Source organism: Rana temporaria, chromosome 13 (genome assembly GCF_905171775.1).
Source record: "Rana temporaria chromosome 13, aRanTem1.1, whole genome shotgun sequence".
Lineage (NCBI taxonomy): Eukaryota > Metazoa > Chordata > Amphibia > Anura > Ranidae > Rana > Rana temporaria.
In genome coordinates, this window is record NC_053501.1 from 78,127,209 (window position 1) to 78,149,840 (window position 22,632).

Genomic DNA, 22,632 nt, shown 5'->3' on the forward strand with positions numbered 1-22,632 from the left:
AGTGACACTAATACAGCGATCAGAAACCGATCGCTTAGTGACACTGGCAATAGGGGTGAAAGGGTTAACTCTAGGGGCAATCAGGGGTTAAACCTTTATTGGGGGGGGGGTAGGGAGCTACCCTGGACCTAAAGGGGCCTAAACCTAACTGCCCTGACACTTTTTTCTGTCACACTGACACTAAAAGCAGTGATCAGAAAATAAATGATCACTGCAATCAGTGACACTGTGACAGGGGGTGATCTGGGGGTGCTGGGGGGGTGATCGGGGGGGGGTTATGTGCCTATGTGTGCTGTGTCAGTGTGCTGTTGGTGCAACTCACAGTACAGACGTCTTCTCTCCTCTGGAACCGGACGAAAAGACCGCCAGAGGGGAGAAAACGTCACTTCCTCCCTGCCTGTGTTTACAGTTACACAGGCAGGGCGGGCTCAGGTGGAAGCCGATTCGCCGAGGGAGATCGAGAGGGGACGGCTGGAAATCAATAGCCGCCCCCTCCTCCCGGACCTCCCGTACACCGTTCCCGGCCGTCGCATGTACCGGAGGGGGTCCCGATCGGACCCCCGAACCCGGGAAAGGCGGGGACGTACATGTACGCCCATGTGCCTGTACGTGCCATATTGTGGACGTACATTTACATGCGGGGGTCGGGAACTGGTTAACAGGTTATTTCTCTCACAGAGCATTTTAATACAACAAATGACACCCCCAAATACATTCTGCTGCTCCTCCTGAGTATGGCGAATACCACATGTGTGAGATTTTTACACAGTCTCGCCACATACAGAGGCCCGACATTGAAATGGCACCTTCAGGCGTTCAACGCACATAAATTACACAACTCATTTCTCAACCACCTATTATATATTTGAAGGCCCTGGAGCACCAGGGCAATGCAATTGCCCACAACATGAAACCAATTTGGAAAGCAAACACCCCAACGTATAATCTATGAGGCAAAATGAATATTTTGAACGGTTAATTTTCTTCCATACATTTTCGGAAAATGTGGAAAAAAAAACGTTTTTTTTTTACACAAAGTTGTCCATTATAAGATATTTCAAACACAAAGCAAAAACATAGTAAAAATTACACCCCACAATACATTCTGCTACTCCTCCTGAGTATGGAAATACTATATGTGTGAGACTTTTACACAGCCTGGCCACATACAAAGGCCCAACGTTGAAATGGAAGGACCTTCAGGCGTTCTATGAGCATAAATTACACATCTAATTTCTCAACCACCTATTATACTTTTGAGGGCCCTGGAGCAATGAAATTGACCACAAAATGACCCCATTGTAAACACCCCAATGTATAATCTATGAGGCATAATGAGTCTTTTGAAAGGTTACATTTTTTCCCAGAAATGTTTGGAAAATGTGGACAAAGTTGTCCATTTATAAGATAGTTCCAACGCATAGCATGTACATAGAATAAATTACACACCAAAATACATTCTGCTACTCCTCCTGAGTATGGCAATACCACACGTGTGAGACTTTTACACAGCTTGGACACATACAGAGGCCCAACATCCAAGTAGCATCGTCAGGCGTTCTAGGAGCATAAATTACATATATAATTTCTTGGCAACCTATCTTTTTTGAAGGATCTCCATAGTTCCAACACATAGCCTGTACATACCAAGAGTTACAATCCAAAAAAAATTCTATTGTGGAAAGGGTAAAAAAAAAAAGTATTACCTGTGCTTTTAGTAGTGTCCACAGGAAAGTACTGGTCCAGGCAGCAGGCAAAAAAATGTGTTTTGTCAATCCGGAAAATCACTTCTGAAGCCCCTCACATGTGAGACCCCTATGTACTACAGTAGTAGGGCAACAGATCAGTCCAAGCGGTAGGCAAAAGCATAGTCCATAAAACAGGCCAGGGTCAGTTCACGTGCAAACAGTAAACAGAAGCGTAATTGAAAAAACAGGCCAGGGTCAGTTCACGTGGAAGCAGTCCAAGCAGTGGGCATAAGTGTAGTTGATAAAACAGGCCAGTGTCAGTTCACGTGGAAGCAGTCTAAACGGTAAGTCAGTGGCATGGTTATTTGCAAAAGAATGGAAAATGGTTAGCACAGATGATGAAAATAGGGAAAAATGGTTAAAAATATGGGCTAATATTTTAGGGATGTGTGATAAAGTTGGAAGCATTCACCAATGCAAAGGCCGGGTTTGGAGGGACACTGGGGACAATGGTAGCTAGTATCTCTTCGAAATCCTCTTTTGCTGCACATGCTAACAGCATCAGAGCGAAGGTTTTCTGGGGGGGGGGGGGTTTGTTGATAGATGAGGGACATAGCAACTTCTTTGATTAATTTTAGGAAGGAGGGCAGGGCTTTCCGTGGATTTGGTGTAGACTATGTATGCATTATAAATGGCCAAATGGATGAGATAAACTGCTACCTTCTTGTACCAGAAATGTGACCTCCTTATTGACAAATAGGGCTAAATCATTTGGTCACTGAAATCCACCGCCCCTGCCATGTAGAGATTGTAATCTTGGACACGCTGGTTTTTCAATGGGACCTCGTCATCTTTGAACCTCAATTGTAGTGTAATAATGGATATTGGACATCATTCCAGCTCAAGGCCAGCGTTGCTTCTCAAAGTTGCTCTTTCCCCCCTTCGCAGCTTTTTGTTCACTAGAGATTTTGGGAAGCCCTTCCTGTTCTTCCTGGGGGTTCCGCAGGCCAGTGTTTGTGATGATGTACAAGTGTCTGAAAAGGGGCAGGCTAGTGTAAAAGTTATTAAGGTATATATGATATCTTTTGTTCAGCAGTGGGTATGCCAGGTCCCATACAATTTTTCCAGTTGTGCCAATGTAGGTCAGGCTCTCGGGGTAGAGCTGGGAATCTCTTCCTTCGTATATGCGGAACACATACAGATATCCCGTGACTCATCGCAAAGCTTATACAATTTCACTCCTTATCTGACTCTTTTGATAGGAATAACAGGATTTTATACTCACCGTAAAATCTTTTACTCTGAGTTCATGGATGGACACAGCCTTAATCTTGACAAAGTGGGTATTAGCCTACCTTTAGAAGTGACTAGGCAGAAAGTGTCAATTTCAAAGCTGAACAGCCCCGCCCAGGGTGTGGTCCTACTGGCTATATTCCCTCAGTCTGCACTAAGCAGCTCAGTTAGTCAAAAGCAGTACAAACTTAAAAAAAGAGGGGTGAGTGCTGTGTCCGTCCATGAACTCAGAGAAAAAGATTTTACGGTGAGTATACAATTCTATTTTCTCTTTCGCTCATGGACGGACACAGCCTTAATCTTGACAAAGTGGGATGTCCCAAAGCAGTGTCAAAACGAGGGGTGGGAACAGCATAAAATTAAACTTCACCCCAAAACAAAACAGAGCTCCTCAACTGAGGAGTTGTAACTCTAAACAGCAGCCTGCAAAACTTTGCGGCCGAAGAAGCATCCGAAGATGCACTCACATCAACTTGTAAAGTTTAGTGAAAGTGTGACCGGGCAACCAGGTCGCAACTTTACACACCTGGGAAACAGACACTTGATGTCAGAAATCTCAAGAGGCACCTATTGCCCTGGTCGAATGCATCATGACACTGAGGTGCCCAACCCTTTATGGCGTAAGCCTGATCATGATCTGTCGGATCCACCTTGAAATGGTGGCCGATGAGACCGCTGTGCTCTTCTTGGGACCAGCCACCAAACAAACAGTGAGTCAGAACTCCGGAACGGAGCAGTAACAGACAAGTATACTCTCGGAGCTTGGACATTGTCCAAGGAATGCCACGTCGTCTCCTTAAGATTCGACAGATGAGGACAGAAGGATGGCAGTACAATGTCTTCCTTGAGATGGAAGGTCGAAATGACCTTAGAAAGAAAGCTGCGGACGCAGCACCACCTTATCCTTGTGGAAAATCAGATAGGGAGCCTTTCATGACAAGGCTGCCAGCTCAGAACCTGTCTTAACTAACATAACAGACACCAAAAGGACCACTTTCTGAGAAAGTGTCAACAAGGGAACTTCCCTAAAGTTCTCAAACGGTGGTTTCTGAGGCACCTAGAGGCCATGCCGTTAAGGCCATTGACTGTAAAGCAGGATGATGTATGGGAACTTGCGACAGCAGGTACTCTCGTAGCGGTAGATGCCAAGGGACGTTTGCTATTCAAATCCCAACGGAGTTAGTGGTGGACGGACCGGAGGGGCCGCATTCCGAACCCCCTGTAAAACGTTTTCACTAGAGAGTATGCCGCCAGGGGTCGTTGAAAAAAAGACAGCCAGGGCAGATATCTGCCCCTTAATTGTACTTAAAGCTGGTCACTAACGCATTTGCCCATGGGTCTTGACCTGGCCACAAACCTCAATACCTTCCAATTGAGTCGATACACCAGGCGATCTACGCCTGGCGTGCCCCATCATGGGCAAAGGAGCTAAAACACATCCGGATGCAGAGACCATTTTCCTTGGTCCAGCATCTGGCGACTCAGGTAGTCCACTGGTACCAACTGGTACAGGGCCTAAAATTCGTTTGCGAATCAGCCTTAGACACGATTCCTTTGCTGGCCAGGGCTTCAAGCCATGCAGTGGTGTTACGCCGTCTACTTTGGTTAAAGAATTGGTCTGCGAACCAATCTTCGAAGAAGGCCTTGATGGACTTGTCCTTTAAGGGCGACAGACTTTTTGGAGCTTTCCTGGATGACATAATTAAAGATGCCACAGGAGGTAAGAGCACGCTGCTCCCACAATCCAAAAAGGGGAAGGAGTCACGCCATAGGCAAGGGCCCTTCTTCCGCGCGCACAAGCGGTTTTTCGTCCACCCAGGCCTCAGGCCGATAAAGCGCCTTGTTGTTAAATTAGGCTGGGAACTACAAATCCACAATGCCAATCTACAAACCCACAATGCCAAGCTCAGAGAACAGCCTGCTGGGTAAGCAGATAAAAGAACAGGCATGGCCTGCTTTCTGTCTCTCTGGATGCCATTCAACAACCAGCAAGAGGCCTGTGTGTGTGCCCAGGGCTGGGAGAGCCTGCGGCCTATAGCAGAGAGCAGATCACCTGCCCCAGATGGATCTTTGTGAGCAGCCCTGCTGATCGAGCAGGAGAACCAGCCAGCGCTTCAGAGTTTTTGAAGTCACCTGTCCTCCAGCATACCGGGAGGAGCAGCACGGCCATCTACACAGACGGAGTTCACAGCCAGTTGGGATCCAGAGTGGTGAGAAGGCATTTTCCTATCATTGTAGTGACTGTACTATTGCTAAGTGATTGCCTGCTATACAGACTGCCGCTGAAACCTGTAGTTCCACGGTTGTGAATCTATTGCACCTGAGTATTCTATAGCTAGATCCTGGGGTTTTCTGTTTCCTTTTCCCCCATGCTGCAAGCTCAGTACTGTACTGTTCACTCACAGAAGGAATTACAAGTGGGGATAGTTTGCGGCTAAGCAATCAATCTCACCATATTCTACAGTTACTGTTTCCTTTGCTATTTTGCACCACCTCACACTGCAGTATAATTAAGCTAGCTGTAGACAAGAAAACTGAAACTGAGGGAACTTTCAATAACGTATTCTTTCACAAGGCTTTACTGCTATACAATTGTGTATCACACTGAACTGCACCCTAGGGGGAGCCATTTAGCAGCATACAGTTGGAACTTGTACTTTTATTACTGTGTTCACTGTTGTGTATTCTGCGTACAGTGGTCTGTGTGCTGAGGCCTCAGTGGGGAGGTGCTTCAATACAGGTATTAAAGTGTTGAGTATCTATTCCACTGTGCACCTGTTCACATATACCCTTATCAGGTTGCTATTGGATACAGCGGTGTGACTTTATTGCTTTGAAGAAATATCTCTGCTAATCAATACTTGTGTTATTCACCTGTTATTCATACCATTTCTTTGTGTTATTCTTCACTATTTTTCATCATAGTAAACTTTTACAAGTTGTTCATTGATATCTTGTGCAAGTCTCTATTTACTGCCACAACTGATGAAGTGGCGGAACCCAGGGTCTTGGTAAATATACTATATGCTCTTTTAGTATTGTGTCACTTTCTGTTGCTGGGTTCTACACTAACATTCTTAAGCAGGTGTGCCAGTTCTTGGGGTTGAGCAGCAGAGTGCAGAACCAAACAAATATTAAGCGGCTCCTATGGGGCTAGAGCTACATATATATATATAGGCAGGTCCAGAAGATATGTGTGAAATCCCCCTAAACTGCACTACACCGCCAAATCTCAGATGAGCACACAGGATTTATCTTTTAAGTCTGTGTGGCGTGATATATGCTCCATGTACCAATTTAAATTGAATCATGCGTATTCTCAAGAAAACCAAAGATCGCAAAGGAAAATCCCACACACTCTTCCAGTCTTGACTCTGTCCAAATCCGGTATGTCTCGCATCCACCTAGCTCTAGGACCCTCCAATGGCAGGAGGGAAATTCAGGTAAAATGAGAATATAATCTAGAGGTGGACCTCCAAACATTCAGACCGAAGTACTGATTTCAGGGTGGATTGTATAATTATTAAACTATCTTGTGAAAACTGGGCATGAAAGGTAAGAGAAAGCTGAAAATATCTAAATAAATGAGAACTAGGCAGTTCAACTAAAAGTTTAAGTAAGTGTAGAAAAAGTAGACAGTTTCTGATCAGTCACCATCTGAGAGAGTAATTTGATATTATACTTAGTCCATGCAATAGGTTCAGGTAATTTATAAAATCGAGAAAGGGTAGGATTAAGCCATGGTGAGATTGCATCCTTAACATTATGCTCACATCTAAGGCCAGCCTCCCAAGCTTGAACAGTGTTGATAATAGAAGCAGTCAACTTGTAGGAAACCCTGCGGCCCCTGAATACAAGTACCTTAAAGGGTTCGTAAAGGTGCAATTTATTTTCCTAAATAGATTCCTTTACCGTAGTGCAGTCCTCCTTCACTTGCCTCATCCTTCGATTTTGCTTTTAAATGTCCTTATTTCTTCGGAGAAATCCTCACTTCCTGTTCTTCTGTGGAGTGTCGTGCTCGCCCCCTCCTTTGGACTACAGGAGAGTCAGGACGCCCAGTAACACACAGCTCCTTTCTCTATCTACAACGTAGAGAGCATCCTGACTCTCCTGTAGTCCAAGGGAGGGGGCGAGCACGACACTCCACACCAGGGAGAAAGCCTTGCATTACTGTGTGGAGTTACAGACAGAAGAACAGGACGTGAGGATTTCTCAGAAGAAATAAGGACATTTAAAAGCAAAATCGAAGGATAAGGTAAGTGAAGGAGGACTGCACTAAGGTAAAGAAGCTATTTAGGTTTTTTTTTTTACCTTTACCACCCCTTTAAGAGCTTCTATAGAACCTACCTCTCTTGCTTCCAGCCAAGTAGAGGAGTTAGATAAATCTAGACTTGGCCACCATGCGACTGTGACCAACTGAGTGACTAAAAAATATTTATATAAATCCGGAAAAGCTAAACCACCTTGGTCACAGGGGCGCATCAGGGTGGTCAATTTACACCTGGGGTTCTTTGATCCCCAAGGAATTGATGAGAAAAGTTGATTTAGTTTTGTAAAATAGGAGAAGGGAGCCACTGAGGAGAATGTCTAAAATGGTACATCAATTTTTGTATAATTTTCAGTTCTAGGAGGTTAATAGGTCCCAGTAAGGATAATGGTAGAGACTTCAACATTTTCAACTTTAACCCAATATCTCCTAGGATCGGGGTCAAATTCAAAGAGATAAATTCAGAAGCTTGGCGAGTGATTACAACTCTTAAATACTTGAAAATCTTTACCCACTTCAATGGAGTATCACTCACAGCCGTACTACGAGCCTTTGTATCTATTGGGAACAAAAAGGACTTAGTCCAATTTACCTCCAGCCCAATAACCATTGAAAAAGAGTCCAATATCTGTAAGGCCCTTTGGAGAGAGGGTCCAGCGTTATTTAGAAATAATAAAGTTCATCTGAATACAAGGCTACCCTCTCCAACCAACCAATCCACAGCCCCTTAATATATGGGGAAGTACGGAGGGCCCCTGCCACAGGCTCCAGTGTAATAGCGAAGAGGGTCGGAGACAGAGGGAAACTCTGCGGAGTTCCTTTAAATAATGAGAAAAAAGTTTACAACCTTCACCCATTTTGACTGCAGCTGTGGGGTGTCTAAATAGGACCTGCAACTATTTTATAAGCATTATAATGTCTCTTATACCTAGCGGCCGTCTGAATCAACCCCAATCCCTACACCTGATCGGCCTGTGCACATGAGCGGCCCACGTGCACAATGGGGGGAGGTATGTACTGGGTCATTCGGGGAGAAGTACTCCTGAGCAATTTCAATATCAAGGAAAGTAGCTGGATTGCGAAGGTGTGATTCATTCAGGCATTAGGCACAGAAGGTCATAGAGCTTCGCAAAAGAGAGGAGGGCCATTACCAGGGAATGGTCAGACCAAGGGGGTCTCTAAGGTCTTAGAAGACATGCAGAGAGGTAATGAAATGGCAGGTGTGAAGACATGGTCTATTTTCGAATACGTCAAGTGGACATGGGAGCCTTACTTATATTTTCACAGAACTGGACACTCTTAGGATGGCAGCCACCATTATTGCTTAATGATTTATGAACTATCTTTCATTCAGGGACTGAGCTTGTTTGCTCGGTACACCTTTTTCAGTATCTGTTCAGAGACTTTTATCAGTTGAGCATACACCCTCTGTGCACCAGAACTTTTCGATTATCTGAATATCGTTATAGGGTCATATGTTTCTGCTGAATTCTCCATAAGCATGACCACAGCTATGCCAGAGCGAGTGAGAGAACATCATTTTTCTAAACTGTGCCACTACAAGGTTAGGCCTCATGTACACTCCAGCTGATAAACGGACATTTTGGAGCAGTTGGGTGTTTTTTAAGCAGCCCCTGAACTTTCCTCTATGTTATCTTATCTGTAGATGTACACTCAATTGTTTATAGGAGTTTAGAGCAGTGTTTCTCAACTCCAGTCCTCAAGGCGCCCCAACAGGTTATGTTTTCAGGCTTTCCATTATTTTGCACAGGTGATTTGATAAGTTTCACTGCCTTAGTAATTACCACAGTTGTTTCGTCTGAGAAAAATCCTTAAAACATGACCTGTTGGGGCACTTTGAGGACTGGAGTTGAAAAACACTGGTTTAGAGGCAGTTGAGTTTACCAGCATGTTTTTGAAAGCAGATAAATCGCGTTCAGGATGGTAGTTTACTGGCATTTCAAACGCCAAATGCTTGTAAACTCATGTAAAAGCTGTAACCCGAGTTTATGCACGTTTTCGTTTATAAGCGCTTTTAAAGAGAAACATGTAAGATAAAGAGACACAGAGAGACAAAGAGACAGGCAGACACAGAGAGAGAGAGAGAGAGACAGAGAGAGAGAGACAGACAAAGCGGGACATACAGAGATAGAGAGAAAAAGAGATAGAGGGACAGCCAGAGAGAGAGCAAGAGACAACGAGTGAGAGAGAGAATCCATAGTTAAAGCACACTGCTCTCTCTTCTCTTACAGAATGGCTGAAATATTTAATAATAATACTTGTTTTTCATGCATTGTGGGCATTTCGGAGGGTCTCCTGAGGTTATCTTTAAAAACGCTTCTAACCTCAAATGCTCATAACTGCTGCTAAACTCGCATAAACTCAGTGTGTAAAAGCTGTAAAATGGACGTTTTTCACTGTTGGTTATCAGAATTCAGAAGAGGTATTTAACTGCCCCGTGTACATGAGGTCTTATTAGGCCAGTAAAACTGTTAAGCCCACCATAATCTACTGAAGTCCGGGCTACCAAAAACTCCTGTTCATATGTAGTTTTGTTAAAAAAATAGCAGTAGGCTGTTTAGCTGATAGAATCTCTATTAACCACTTAACGACCGCGCCATAACCCAAGGATGGCTACAGCGCGACTCGATAACTCTGGGAGGGTGTACATTGACGTCCTCCCAGAATTGCGCTCCCGTCCCTGGGCACACAGAGGACCCAGCACATCACGGCTCACGGTTTACCATGTGATCGCTCCCTTTTAAACAAACCGGCGCCATGTCCGGTTCCTCTCTGTACCGATCTGTACAGTGTGAGCGGAGAGGGGAGAGATAGGTTACAGCAGCGCTGTGGGCTGGATCTGTAGTGCCCACAGTGCTGCTCTGTGACAATTGCAGCCACATTCATCCATCCATTCTCATCCATCCCTTAATCCATACTCATCCATTCCTCTATCATACTTATCCATCCATCCATGCTCAGCCATCCATACTCACCCATCCATGCTCAGCCATCCCATCCACCCCCAGCAATACTCAGCTGTACCCAGCCATACTCAACCATACCCAGTCGTACCCGGCCATAGTGGGCAATACCCAGCCATAGTGGGCAATACCCAGCCATAGTGGGCAATACCCAGCCATAGTCGGCAATACCCAGCCATATTCAGTCTCTGTATGTGGCCAGGCTGTGGGAAAAGTCTCACACATGTGGTATCACCGTACTCAGGAGGAGTAGAAGAATCTATTTTGGGGTGTAATTTTTGGTATGTACATGCTAGGTGTTAGAAATATTGTATGAATGGATAACTGTGTAAAATAAAAAAATGTGTTTTCATTTTCTTTCCACATTTTCCAAAAACTCGTAGAAAAAAAAATTACATGTTCAAAAGTCTCGTTATGCCTCATAGATTATACGCTGGGTTGTTTTCTTTCCAAAATGGTGTAATTTTTGGGGCGTTTCTATTGTCCTGGTGCTCCAGGGCCTTCAAAAGTGTAAGAGGTAGTCAGCAAATTAGATGTGTAATTCATGCTCCTAGAACGCCTGAAGGTGCTCCCTGCATGTTGGGTCTTTGTATGTGGCCACGCTGTGTAAAAGTCTCACAAATGTGGTATCGCCATACTTGGGAGTAATAGCAGAATGTGTTTTGGGGTGTAATTTGTGGTATGCATATGCTGTGTATGAGAAATAACCTGATATGAAAATTTTGTGAAAAAAAAAAAAATATCTTGATTTTGCAAAGAATTGTGGGAAAAAATTACAACTTTAAAAAAACTCACCATGCCTGTTTCGAAATACCCTGAAATGTCTACTTTCCAAAAAGGGGTCATTTGGGGGGTATTTGTACTTTTCAGGCTTGTTAGGGTCTCAAAAAATTAGATAGGCCATCATTACATCAGGTGTGATCAATTTTCAGATATTGGCACCATAGCTTGTGGACTCTATAACTTTCACAAAGACCAAATAATATACACCAATTTGGGTTATTTTTTTTACCAAGGATATGTATCAGTATACATTTTGGCCAAAAATTAACGATTTTTGCCGCGATTTTGATGCGACTTGAAGCAATGTCTGTATATTATTGAGGTCTATGGACCTCAAGTCGCATCAAAGTGGGACCAAAGTAGTGCAGGGACTACTTTGAAGTCACTGCGACTTGAAGTTGCACATATATGAACAGTACTCATTGGAAATCATGGAGTACGACTTGTCATGCGACTTTGCAATCCCAAGTCGCACTAGTGGAAACTGAGACTAACTCCCTTTTGTTTCCCTTCTCTCAGATGTGCTGCATTACAACAATGAGCACTTCACAGTCTAAAAACGTGTAGCGTGGTGTACGATGTGTAAGCCAGCCCCCCCAACGATGTCATCTTTTTGATGAAACTAGCTGGGCGTGGCTTTGAGGCTTCGCCCATCATGCATGCTTGCTGACCGGCGGGAGAGTCCAGTGTAGCCACACAGCCTGCTGCTTTTTGGGAGAGCAATCATCTGTTTTTGTTGCTATATGCAGGTTTGTTTAACCCTATTGCCCAAGGATTTGATTAGTGGCAATTCCCTTTGCAAGTTTCACTTGTTATTTTTTTGAACAAATGTTTTTTATGGGTTACACTATGGGCGTAAATGCTTTTTATATTTTTCATCCTGCTGAGAAACCAACCCTGACTTGATTACGTTTGGCACTTTGGAGTTTACCTTCACAAGGAGATGTAACATGTGCATTTGACTATACTATATGATGGTCCACAGGATCCTGTAAGAGGCCTTAATTTTTTTTCTCTTTTTTTCCTTTTTCAAGAGGCCTTAATACTTGGTGTGAGCTGGTGGTGGAACAACTATGAATTGTAATTGGTGACACTGGTGGAACATGTAAATCGTGGATGATTTGTTTCCTTTGGTCTTTCTTGTTTCACATATATTTTTCCTTTTAGCCCCTATTTATATATTTGGTGCGATTTCTTTATAAACAATTTTCACCTAATAAGTTTGATGTCATTATATCGATTCATTTTTGTGTTTTCACAATATTGAGTTCCATTTTTTTAGCGCTGCTTCATATATTCATCACAATTCTTGCATCTAGTGTCAAAGATTGCTTAAGCGGCTGCTCATTTGTAATTTATATGTTTTAGCGCGGATATCCTATATGATTTTTAATGAACAAGCTTACACTTCAATATTCTCATTTTACTGTATACACAAAAAAGTGAAAAATACTCACATCTGAAGGCAATTCTGACATTTCTTCAATACATCTTAGTAATATTTGATCACAATCCTTTTCTGCCGCAATACCAGACTCATTAACACACTTGACAAGCTGCAATATTTCTGAGTAATTCTGTCGATATACAAGCTGCTTACACACTTTGCTGTACACCAAGGAGGCATCAAGCTGAAAGTCCTAGATTGTCGAAAAATAAAAGTTGTAAAAAAATTACTTGTGGAATCAATGTCTCCATTATCAACGCTGCTTTTGAAAACCTTTACATTATGTTTACAAAACAATATAACATTTTATAATGTATATCTTTTTAGGCAATTGCACAACTCTGCATATTTATGATTGCCCACATCTGTGCTTTTTTTAAATATACGATTTTAATGAGAGAAAAACACAACTCAATACATCATGGACAATACTCAGGGATGTAGATAAGTGGGAGGGGGGTTGGGTGTCTGAACCCCCACCCAGAGCAAAGTTACGTTTGTGGAAAAAAACAGGGAGCTTTGCTCTTGCCTTCTTCCGATCCATAATTTTCAATGGACGGGAACAAGGCAAGCTTCTTTTTCAAACCAGCCGCTTTCATACTCCTGCTGATTTCCCGCTCCCCCCTCCTCTCTCCAGGCTACTTAATTTGTCTACATCTTGGCTCGGGTGGGGAGGTCCGTTGATGGCTTGGGACAACTCGGCTAGGGCGGAGCGGGGAGGTCCTTTAATGGCCCAGGACAGCTCCAGACGGCTTGGGAGGGGAGGTCCATTGACGGCTCAGGAGGGCCACTGACCTGGTGCACACTGACATAAAGGCGCCTTTTCCAAAAATGTCAAACACACTGCAAGAAGGGGGAGCGGGAGAAGAACAGAATGCATTCCTGATCAGCCCTGGACTGTACCAGGAACTTTAGGTCAGTGCATACTCCATGCCACAGACAGACTGCCCTGCGTTGCCATCTGCTGAAAATAATCTGTAGGGGGTCACTGATGTAAGAGGGGAGTAGGGAACCTGAGATAAAAAGGGAACACGGATATAAACATCCCCCCTTATATCAATGTCCTCACTCCCCTCTTACATCAGTGCCCCCACTTACTTGTATTCACTCTGCATATGCTAATGTAAGGAAGGGGGCTCTGGTGACCGGCATCAGAGTTTCCCTTTACACCACAGTCCACAGCGTCCCCCTTTAAAATAGAGTCTGCTGAGTTCACCCTTGCCCTGCCTGTACACTGTCAACTCTGATGTAAAGGGGAACTCTGCAGCCCGTATTGTAGAGGGGACTGTATGATCTACGATCGAGTCAAAGAACAGATACTGGCCCACTAGTCTTTAACCATCAAATCAAGTTCCGAACTCAGAAAAAAAAAGGGGATAAGGACTCCTACTTCGAGTGGGGTCATCATCTACAGCATGCCCTGAGAAGTGAGGTGGAGGAGGTGCTCCAGCTTATTCTTTAGGAAGAATTCTTTAATAGCGTTCCCCTCGAGGTTGGTGACAGGGTGAGAGACTGACAGCTGCTAACTCTGCAGAAGGCAACTGCCCTGACAGATGAATTCCAGGATGCCCAGAGGCACCTAGCCTGGCAGCAGCCAGGCCGCCACACCAACTGGTTGTGGCTCTGTCACCACCTACGGGACAACCAGGGGGAGCCATTCATCCCATGCCAGCAGCAGAATCCCAGCAAAGGGTGCCTAAATGCCCTATCCATCCCGACTTGGGACTTGCTGAAAGACTTTGAACTGGAGACCTTGGAGGACCCTACCCTTGCCCCATAACAGAAAGCTGGAATGGTTCTGGGAGGAGTGGGGGATGATCGGTTTGAATGGGACCGAGGGACGCTCTATAGGATCACCGGGGGAGCCTGGAGGGGAGTGGCCCAGATTCCTCGATGACAGCTGGTAGTGCCTTGAAAATACCGGTGTAATCTATCACAAAGGTACTGATGTGAGCTCACAGGCGAGCAAATGACACAAGATCCCCCACCGCAGGGAATCTAAGGGCCAGCCGGTATTCTGCCAGGGATCCCCCTCACAAGGGTTTGGGCTTAGCTGCGTGCTGACCCCAGGTCACGACCAACAGGTTCACCCTGCTCGCAAGGAGAGTACTAGAAGACACAGTCAGACACGGATGGATGGATGAAGCAAAGGGAGAGCCGGAGAGCTGGAGAGCTGAACACAAGCTTGTGGAACAACAGGTGCCAGCCGACCTACAGCAGTAAAGGTAAGACACAGGTAAGTAAAGGTAAGACACAGATCAGCTCCACAGCTGATCTGTGACATAATCTGTTACAGATTGAGCATGATATCCCTCCTGCTGGTCATCTGGGGCACAGGTGGACACTAAACTGCCTGACTCAGAACTTCTTCTGGCCAGGACTTTCCAGAGAGGTTAGGGACTATATTGCAGGACCTGTGAGTTGTGTAAGAGAGAAGAGAAGAATGGGAACGTTGCTTGGGCTACCACTAGACCCCAACCCATGGTCGGGGGGCTTTTCAGTTGGATAGTGGTGGATATATTAGGGCCCCTAACTATGCCTAGTCCGACGGGTAAGAAGTATATTCTGACTGTAGTAGACTACGCCACCTGATATCCAGAGGCTGTTGCTCTGGGAAACATTCACACCGAGACCGTGGTTGGTGCCCTACTTCAGAAATTCACCAGAGTGGGTTTCCCACAGAAAATTCTGTCCAATAGAGGGACGCAGTTCACGGACAATCTTACCCAGCAGTTGTGGGAGGTGTGCGGTATTGAACCTCTTCACAGCTCTCCATATCATCCACAGACCAATGGGCCTTTGCGAAAGGTTCAATAGCAACCTGAAGCAGATGCTTCAAATGTTTGCCTTGACATCTAAGGACTGGGAATGTCCTCTTCCCCCCATCAACTTTTTGCATACCGGGTACCCTAGGAGGCTACAGATTTTTCTCCCTCCCAGTTGCTTTATAGTAGTATGATACGGAGACCCCTAGACTTGTTTCGGGAGCACTAGGAGGGTACCTTAGTTGAGGAAGGAACCTCTATAGCGGCTTGCGTCCTGGAATTACAGGACCGCCTTCAGAGATTGACTGCCACCAATGTGGGACTGGTCAGCTAGAGATTACAATTTTAGCCTAGGGCACTGAAACCGGTTAAGCAGAACAAGCTCCAGCTTTAGCCATGAATAAGCACTGATTTTGTGCGAAACGTCGGCTGTTCCCCTGTTCCTGTTGTTTTGATCTGGTGATGTATTTGCTGTTCATTTCATAAAAGACAACCTGTACGGTTTTTGGAGTGCGGCCATCCATCCTTCATCTATCTTTTATGCTTGCCTAGTGCACCGCCAGCACCCTTGGAATCCTGTAACAGTGTGTGACCGTATAGTAGACCCACCTGGAGCGGTGACTTTCTTTCTTCTAGGAGGGTACCTTAGTTGAGGAAGGAACCTCTATAGCGGCTTGCGTCCTGGAATTACAGGACCGCCTTCAGAGATTGACTGCCTAGGGCACTGAAACCGGTTAAGCAGAACAAGCTCCAGGCCTGTTGGCAGGGACCTTATTAGATTGTAGAACAGCAATGCGATACCACCTATGTAGTCGCCCAAAGTTCAGATGAAAGAATCAAAAGAAACCATATCAGGAAAGAGAGGAAGCAGTTGCAACCATATGGGCCCTGGTGATGAAGGAGGGAGGAGGGAGAGAATCTTCCATTTCCAGGACTGCCCGGGGAGGTGAAGTCTGAACCAGGGATAGCCGAGGTGCGGTTAGAACGGTTGGGTCCGCAACCCTGAGAACAGGCCCAGCAGCTGCTCCATGAGTGCCAGCATATATTCTTGTGCCATCCAGGCTATACTTCAATAGCCATACATCGGGTCGACACACCGGATGCTGTACGAGAGGGGATGCAGAAAGAAATCCAGGATATGTTGGCTCTTGAGGTCATAGAGCCTTCGGAAAGCCCTTGGGCCTCTCCAGTTGTTTTATTCCCCAAGAAAGATGGCACTACCAGATTCTGTGTGGACTATAGGCGACTGAACAACCGGACTGTGACCGACACCTATCCCATGCCCCGTGTGAACAAACTCTTGAACAGAATTGCCCAGGGATGCTTCCTCACTACTATCGATCTTTGCAATGGCTATTGGCAAATCCCCACTCGACCCAGACGCCATCACTAAGTCTGCTTTTACCACTCCCTTTGGCCTGTTCCAGTTTAGGGTCATGCCATTCGGAATGAAAAACGTGCCTGACACTTTCCAGCCAGTGGTGGATAGGTTACCGGATGGGTTGCAAGATTTTACCTGCGCCTATCTAGATGATATTGCCGTCCACAGTAACACCTGGGAAGAACACCTCCACTACATAGGGATGGTAATGGATCAGATAAGGGGAGCAGGGCTGACTGTTACACCAGATAAATGCCACATTGGTATGTCTGAAGTTCAGTACCTGTGGGAAACAGACCCAAAACTGCCAAAGTTGAAGCAGTAGCAAATTGGCACTTGATTCAAGTCTATTTTATTAAGTGTGGAATAATAGTTAAATAAGCCCTGAAGCAAGGAGAAGCAGTTTCTGGACTTTATTGGCAATTTTACACGCCTGGAATATAGAATGCAAACAGTGCCAAAATGTGATGTTCTGCCCAAGAGAGCATCACGTCCTCTTTTCAACAACGTGACTTATGGCATCTCCTTGATAGTGGATGTAAGCAACATCCGTGGTATTAGCCAACTGGATTCTTGTTTGATGATCCCATAACTGAGGTGTCCAGTAGTGAAGCGACAACCAAAGTGTCCTAAATTCAAGGATGTTGAAGGGAAGCTGGGCTTCTTCTAATGACCAAGTAACCTGCACTGAGGACTCCTTCACAACCTGACAGGCTGGCATCCATCATGAGAACATTCCACAACCCTAAAAGAAAGGGTTTCATGAGTCCATCTCCGGGTTGGAAAATCCATCTCCCAGGGAGTCTAGCTTTTGCAGGTCAGGTGCATTGGGTGGTTCAAGAACAGGGTCTGTTTGTCTCAAACTGCCAGAAGGTTGTTTTGTTCCAGACTTTGGTTTGGAGGTAGAGGCTTGAGAGGGACAAAAGGAAATTTCACTAACCTTGAGAGTGGTAAGTAAACCTGCGGAAGTGTGAGGCTTTTTTATATGGAGGAGGACAGTACTACTGTCCCCTTTGATGAAGGGACCAAATAGGTGTTCTCCTTTAAAGGGCAGATGCTCTAGGTGCTCTAGTGTATGGGAAGCATGACCTGCTGCAATCATCAATTTTTTTTTTATTTAAATAATAATAATAATAATGGCCCTTTAAGTGTGTGCAGGACACTGACACACAGCTGCTAAGGGAAGCATGATGTGTTTGCAATCACATGATTTCAAGCAAGAAGCTCTATTGACTTCCTTTAGAAAGTCCTCGGGGCGCTGAGCTCTGCCCCCTGAACACTCCCTCTATCATTGTTTCCTGCTGTGGTGTGTGATTGGCGGATCCTGTGCTTTCACTTCCAGTTTCTCTGACTCATCCTACGCAGCTACAAAGGTGGAAGACAGGCGACTTGTGTGAGAGGCGGTGAGCATGATGGGGGACATCTAATGTAAAGGGGGGCTCTGATCTGATAGTGACATCTAATATAAAGGGGCACTCTGATGGTGACATCTATTATAAAGGGGGGCTCCGATAGTGACATCTAATTAAAAGGGGGACGCTGATGGGGACATTTAATGTATAGGGGGATATCTGGTGTAAAGGAGAACTCTGATGGGGAAATCTCATGTAAAGGGGGGCTCTGATGGGGACATTAAATGTATTGGGGGACTCTGATGGGGACATCTAATGTATAGGGGGACTCTGATGGGGACATCTACTACTGTATAGGGGGACTCTGATGGGGACATCTACTACTGTATAGGGGGACTCTGATGGGGACATCTACTACTGTATAGGGGGACTCTGATGGGGACATCTACTGTATAGGGGGACTCTGATGGGGACATCTACTGTATAGGGGGACTCTGATGGGGACATCTACTGTATAGGGGGACTCTGATGGGGACATCTACTGTATAGGGGGACTCTGATGGGGACATCTACTGTATAGGGGGACTCTGATGGGGACATCTACTGTATAGGGGGACTCTGATGGGGACATCTACTGTATAGGGGGACTCTGATGGGGACATCTACTGTATAGGGGGACTCTGATGGGGACACCTGATGTAGATGAGGACATCTGATGTAAAGGAGGACTCTGATGGGAACACCTGATGTAAAGGAGGACTCTGATGGGAACACCTGATGTAAAGGAGGACTCTGATGGGAACACCTAATGTAAAGGAGGACTCTGATGGGAACACCTGATGTAAAGGTGGACTCTGATGGGAACACCTGATGTAAAGGTGGACTCTGATGGGGACACCTGATGTAAACGGGGACTCTGATGAGAACATGAGTTTGGCAGCATCTTGTTAAGGTGGCTTTTGGCTTTCCCTTGGCACAAAATTCTGAAAGATTCTGTGATCTTGTGTGAGTGTGGCCCCACCTCGTTGGAACATACTGTATATGCCAACGGATGGTTCCAATGTTTTAATCTCCTATAACAGATTGTTCGAGACATTTTTGCTTTCTACTCTTCCCATCACAGATATTCTCTCAGTACATATCCCCTCCCCCCCTTCCTCTAGCACAGACCCCCCTCCCCTTCAGTACAGATCCCCCTTACTCACTAGATGCAGATCCTAGACCTTAGAAGCAGTAGCAGTCCGGAGTGAGGGGACATACCCACCTTGGCTGTGTCATGTGACAGAAGCCAAGCTGGACTCCCTTGGCTCAGGACTGCCACTGTAAAGCGGCACTGGAGTGCAAATGCAATAGGCACTGTAGCACCAAGCACCACACACAAAAAAATATCAGTGGTGGCCACAAACCCCCCAGTATGTGGGCACCTGATGCAGACCGCACCTTCCTATGTATATACTGCAATGTCCCTACAGCTGAGTGACACAGTGCTCCCCTTCAAGTGGCACCCAGGGCATGTGTCATACCTTAACCTCTTCCATACCGGGCTTTTATACCACCTCCATACCGGGACAATTCTGGCACTTCTCTCCTACATGTACAAATCATCATTTTTTTGCTAGAAAATTACGCAGAACCCCCAAACATTATATATGTTTTTTTAGCAGACACCCTAGGGAATAAAACGACGGTCATTGAAACCTTTTATTCTGCACGGTATTTGCGCAATAATTTTTCAAACGCCTTTTTTTTGGAAAAAAATTGTTTCATGAATTAAAAAAATAACAAAACAGTAAAGTTAGCCCAATTTTTTTGTAAAATATGAAAGATTATGTTACACTGAGTAAATAGATACCTAACATGTCACGCTTTAAAATTGCGCACACTCATGGAATGGCGCCAAACTTCGGTACTTAAAAATCTCCATAGGCAACGCTTTGAAATTTTTTACAGGTTACCAGTTTAGATTTACAGAGGAGATCTAGTGCTAGAATTATTGCTAGCACTCTAGCGCACGTGGCGATACCTCACATATGTGGTTTAAACAGCGTTTACATATGTCGGCGGGACTTGCGTGTGCGTTCGCTTCTGCGCGCAAGCTACTGGGGACAGGGGCGTTAAAAAAAAAAAAAATTATTTCTTTTTTTTTTTACATATTTATTTCTTTTTTTACACTTTTTTTTTTTTTTATTATCACTTTTATTCCTATTACAAGGAATGTAAACATCCCTTGTAATAGGAATGTGTGTGACAGGTACTCTTTATGGAGAGATGCGGGGTCAATAAGACCCCACATCTCTCCTCCAGGCCTGAAAGCATGAGATCGTGAAAAAAATTCACAGATCTCATGTTTACCGTTGCTTAGCAGCCGCAATCGCGGCTTTGTTTACTTACGGGGACCCGGGCGTGACGTCATCACATCGCGCCCGGGTCCTCCAACGGTCATAGAGATGATTGGTGACCATCTGGTCACCAGTCATCTCTATGCTTCCTGCGAGCGCCGGACGATTCGTTCTCCGGGCCCCCGATGGCACGGGAGAGCCCGGAGAAGCACCGGGAGGGGGGGATGTCGCCTCCCGCCGCCTGTAAGAACGTTCTAGCGGCATCTGAATGATGCCTCTAGCTGCAGGCATCATTCAGATATCCCCCCCGCAAAGCCCAGGACGTCATATGACGTCCACTCTGAACGGCAGAGGTTCTTTGTGGACGTTATTTTACTATGGGCCGGTAGGGAAGTGGTTAAATACACCACAGGAAATCAGATTACGCAGCCCACAGAAAAGCTGAGGCCTCCCCTTGCTTTAAGTGAGAGACCTACTGGAGCAGGAGTGCCAGCCTATTCTCCTGTATGCTCTATGTTATTGGTCCAGATAAAGTGGGTATAGAAAAGAATCACCCCGCCTTAAAATAATCACATTATGTTGCTTTGCAGCCTGGCATTAGGACAGACACAGGGCTAGATTCACAGACGAAGTACGCCGGCGTATTTACTGATATGCCGGTGTACTTTCAAATTTCCCGCGTCGTATCGTTGTTTTGAATCCTCAAAACAAGATACAACGGCTTCTGGGTTAGATCCGACAGGTGTACGTCTTCGTACTCCTTCGGATCTAAGATGCAATACTTCGGCGTCCGCTGGGTGGTGTTTTCCGTGTCGGGTATGCAAATTAGCGGTTTACGACGATCCACGAACGCACGCGCGGCCGTCGCATTTTCTATCGTCGTCTGTAGTCGGCTTTTTCCGGCGTATAGTTAAAGCTGGTATTTTGCGGCGTATAGGTAGACTTGCCATGTTAAGTATGGCCGTCGTTCCCGCGTCGAAATTTGAATTTTTTTTTTTTGCGTAAGTCGTCCGTGAATAGGGATTGACGTAACTCACGTCTAAGTTAAAAAAATGACGTCCTAGCGACATCATTTAGCGCAATGCACAGCGGGAAATTTCGCGACGACGCATGCGCATTTCATTCGGCGCGGGGATGCGCTTCATTTAAATTAAACCCGCCCCCAACCCGCCCAATTTGAAATCCGCCGCCAGAAATACACTACGCCGCAACTTACGGCGCAAACTCGCTGAGGATTCGAAACGCCGCCAGGTAAGGTACGGCGGCGTAGTGGATCTCTGATACGCTGCGCCGTTCTACATGTATGTGGATCTGGCCCACAGTTTTTTGGTTAAATCCAGCTGTGTTTACTCACTGTATTTACTCAGTGCAACCTTGTAATATTCAAGTGAAAGATAGAACACCAACATGTCAGAATTCTTTTTAGAAAAAGATCAAAACAGAAACACAGAGTTGGAAAAATGATGTGTCCCTTGTGTCAGTATTTTGTTGAACCACCTTTTGCTTCAATTACAGCCTTTATTCTGTTGGGATATCTCTCTATTAACTTTGCAATATTTGCCCACTCTTATTTTCAGAACTGCTCAAGTTCAGATAAATTTGATGGTGACTATTTGTAGACTGCAGTCTTCAAGTCATTCCACAGATTTTCAGTGGGATTTAAGTCTGGGCTCTGACTAGGCCATGCAATGACATTCACCTTTTTCTTTTTCAAGCACTGTGTGGTAATTTTTGCTGTGTGCTTTGGGTCAATGTCATGTTGGAAGGTAAACCTTCTCCCCCATTGAAAACTTTCTGGCAGCAGATTAACCTCAAGAATTTGACAATATTTTGCTCCATTAATTTCTACTTCTAGAGCAACCACCTCCATGTTATACTGTGGGAATGGTGTCCTTTGGATGGTGAGCTGTATTGGATTTCCGTGGGACATATCATTTAGTGTTGAGGCCAAATAGTTCATTTTTAATCTCACCTGACCATAACAACTTGTGACTCAGAATCTTCAAGTTGCATTTTGGCAAACCTCAGTCGTGACTGCATGTGGCTTTTCTTAAGGAGTGACTTTTTTATTGCAACCCTCCCATACAAGCCACATTTGTGGAGAATTTGTCATATTATTGTCACATGCTTTCTATTGTCACATGCACACAATGAGAACTCTTTGTAATAAATTGCCTTAGAGTTGCTGTAGGCCTCTTGGTAGCCTCTCTGACCAGTTTCCTCCTGGCTCTTTTTTTATCCAGTTTGGAACTATGTCCTGATCCAGGGACGGCCTGTGTTGTACCAAATACCTTCCACTTCTTAACCACTTAAGCCCCGGACCAAAATGCAGC

At 45.1% G+C, this 22,632-nt stretch overlaps 1 protein-coding gene across 1 annotated transcript in view; it reads right to left on the minus strand.

Moving 5' to 3' along the window:
- The window catches only part of ZFYVE26 (zinc finger FYVE-type containing 26), a 499,004-nt gene that overhangs the window by 18,303 nt on the left and 458,069 nt on the right, over positions 1–22,632 (minus strand). The window contains exon 37 of the mRNA XM_040332529.1: positions 12,473–12,655. Within this exon, the coding sequence (XP_040188463.1) occupies positions 12,473–12,655 (183 nt within the window). The remainder of the gene's footprint in view (positions 1–12,472; positions 12,656–22,632) is intronic.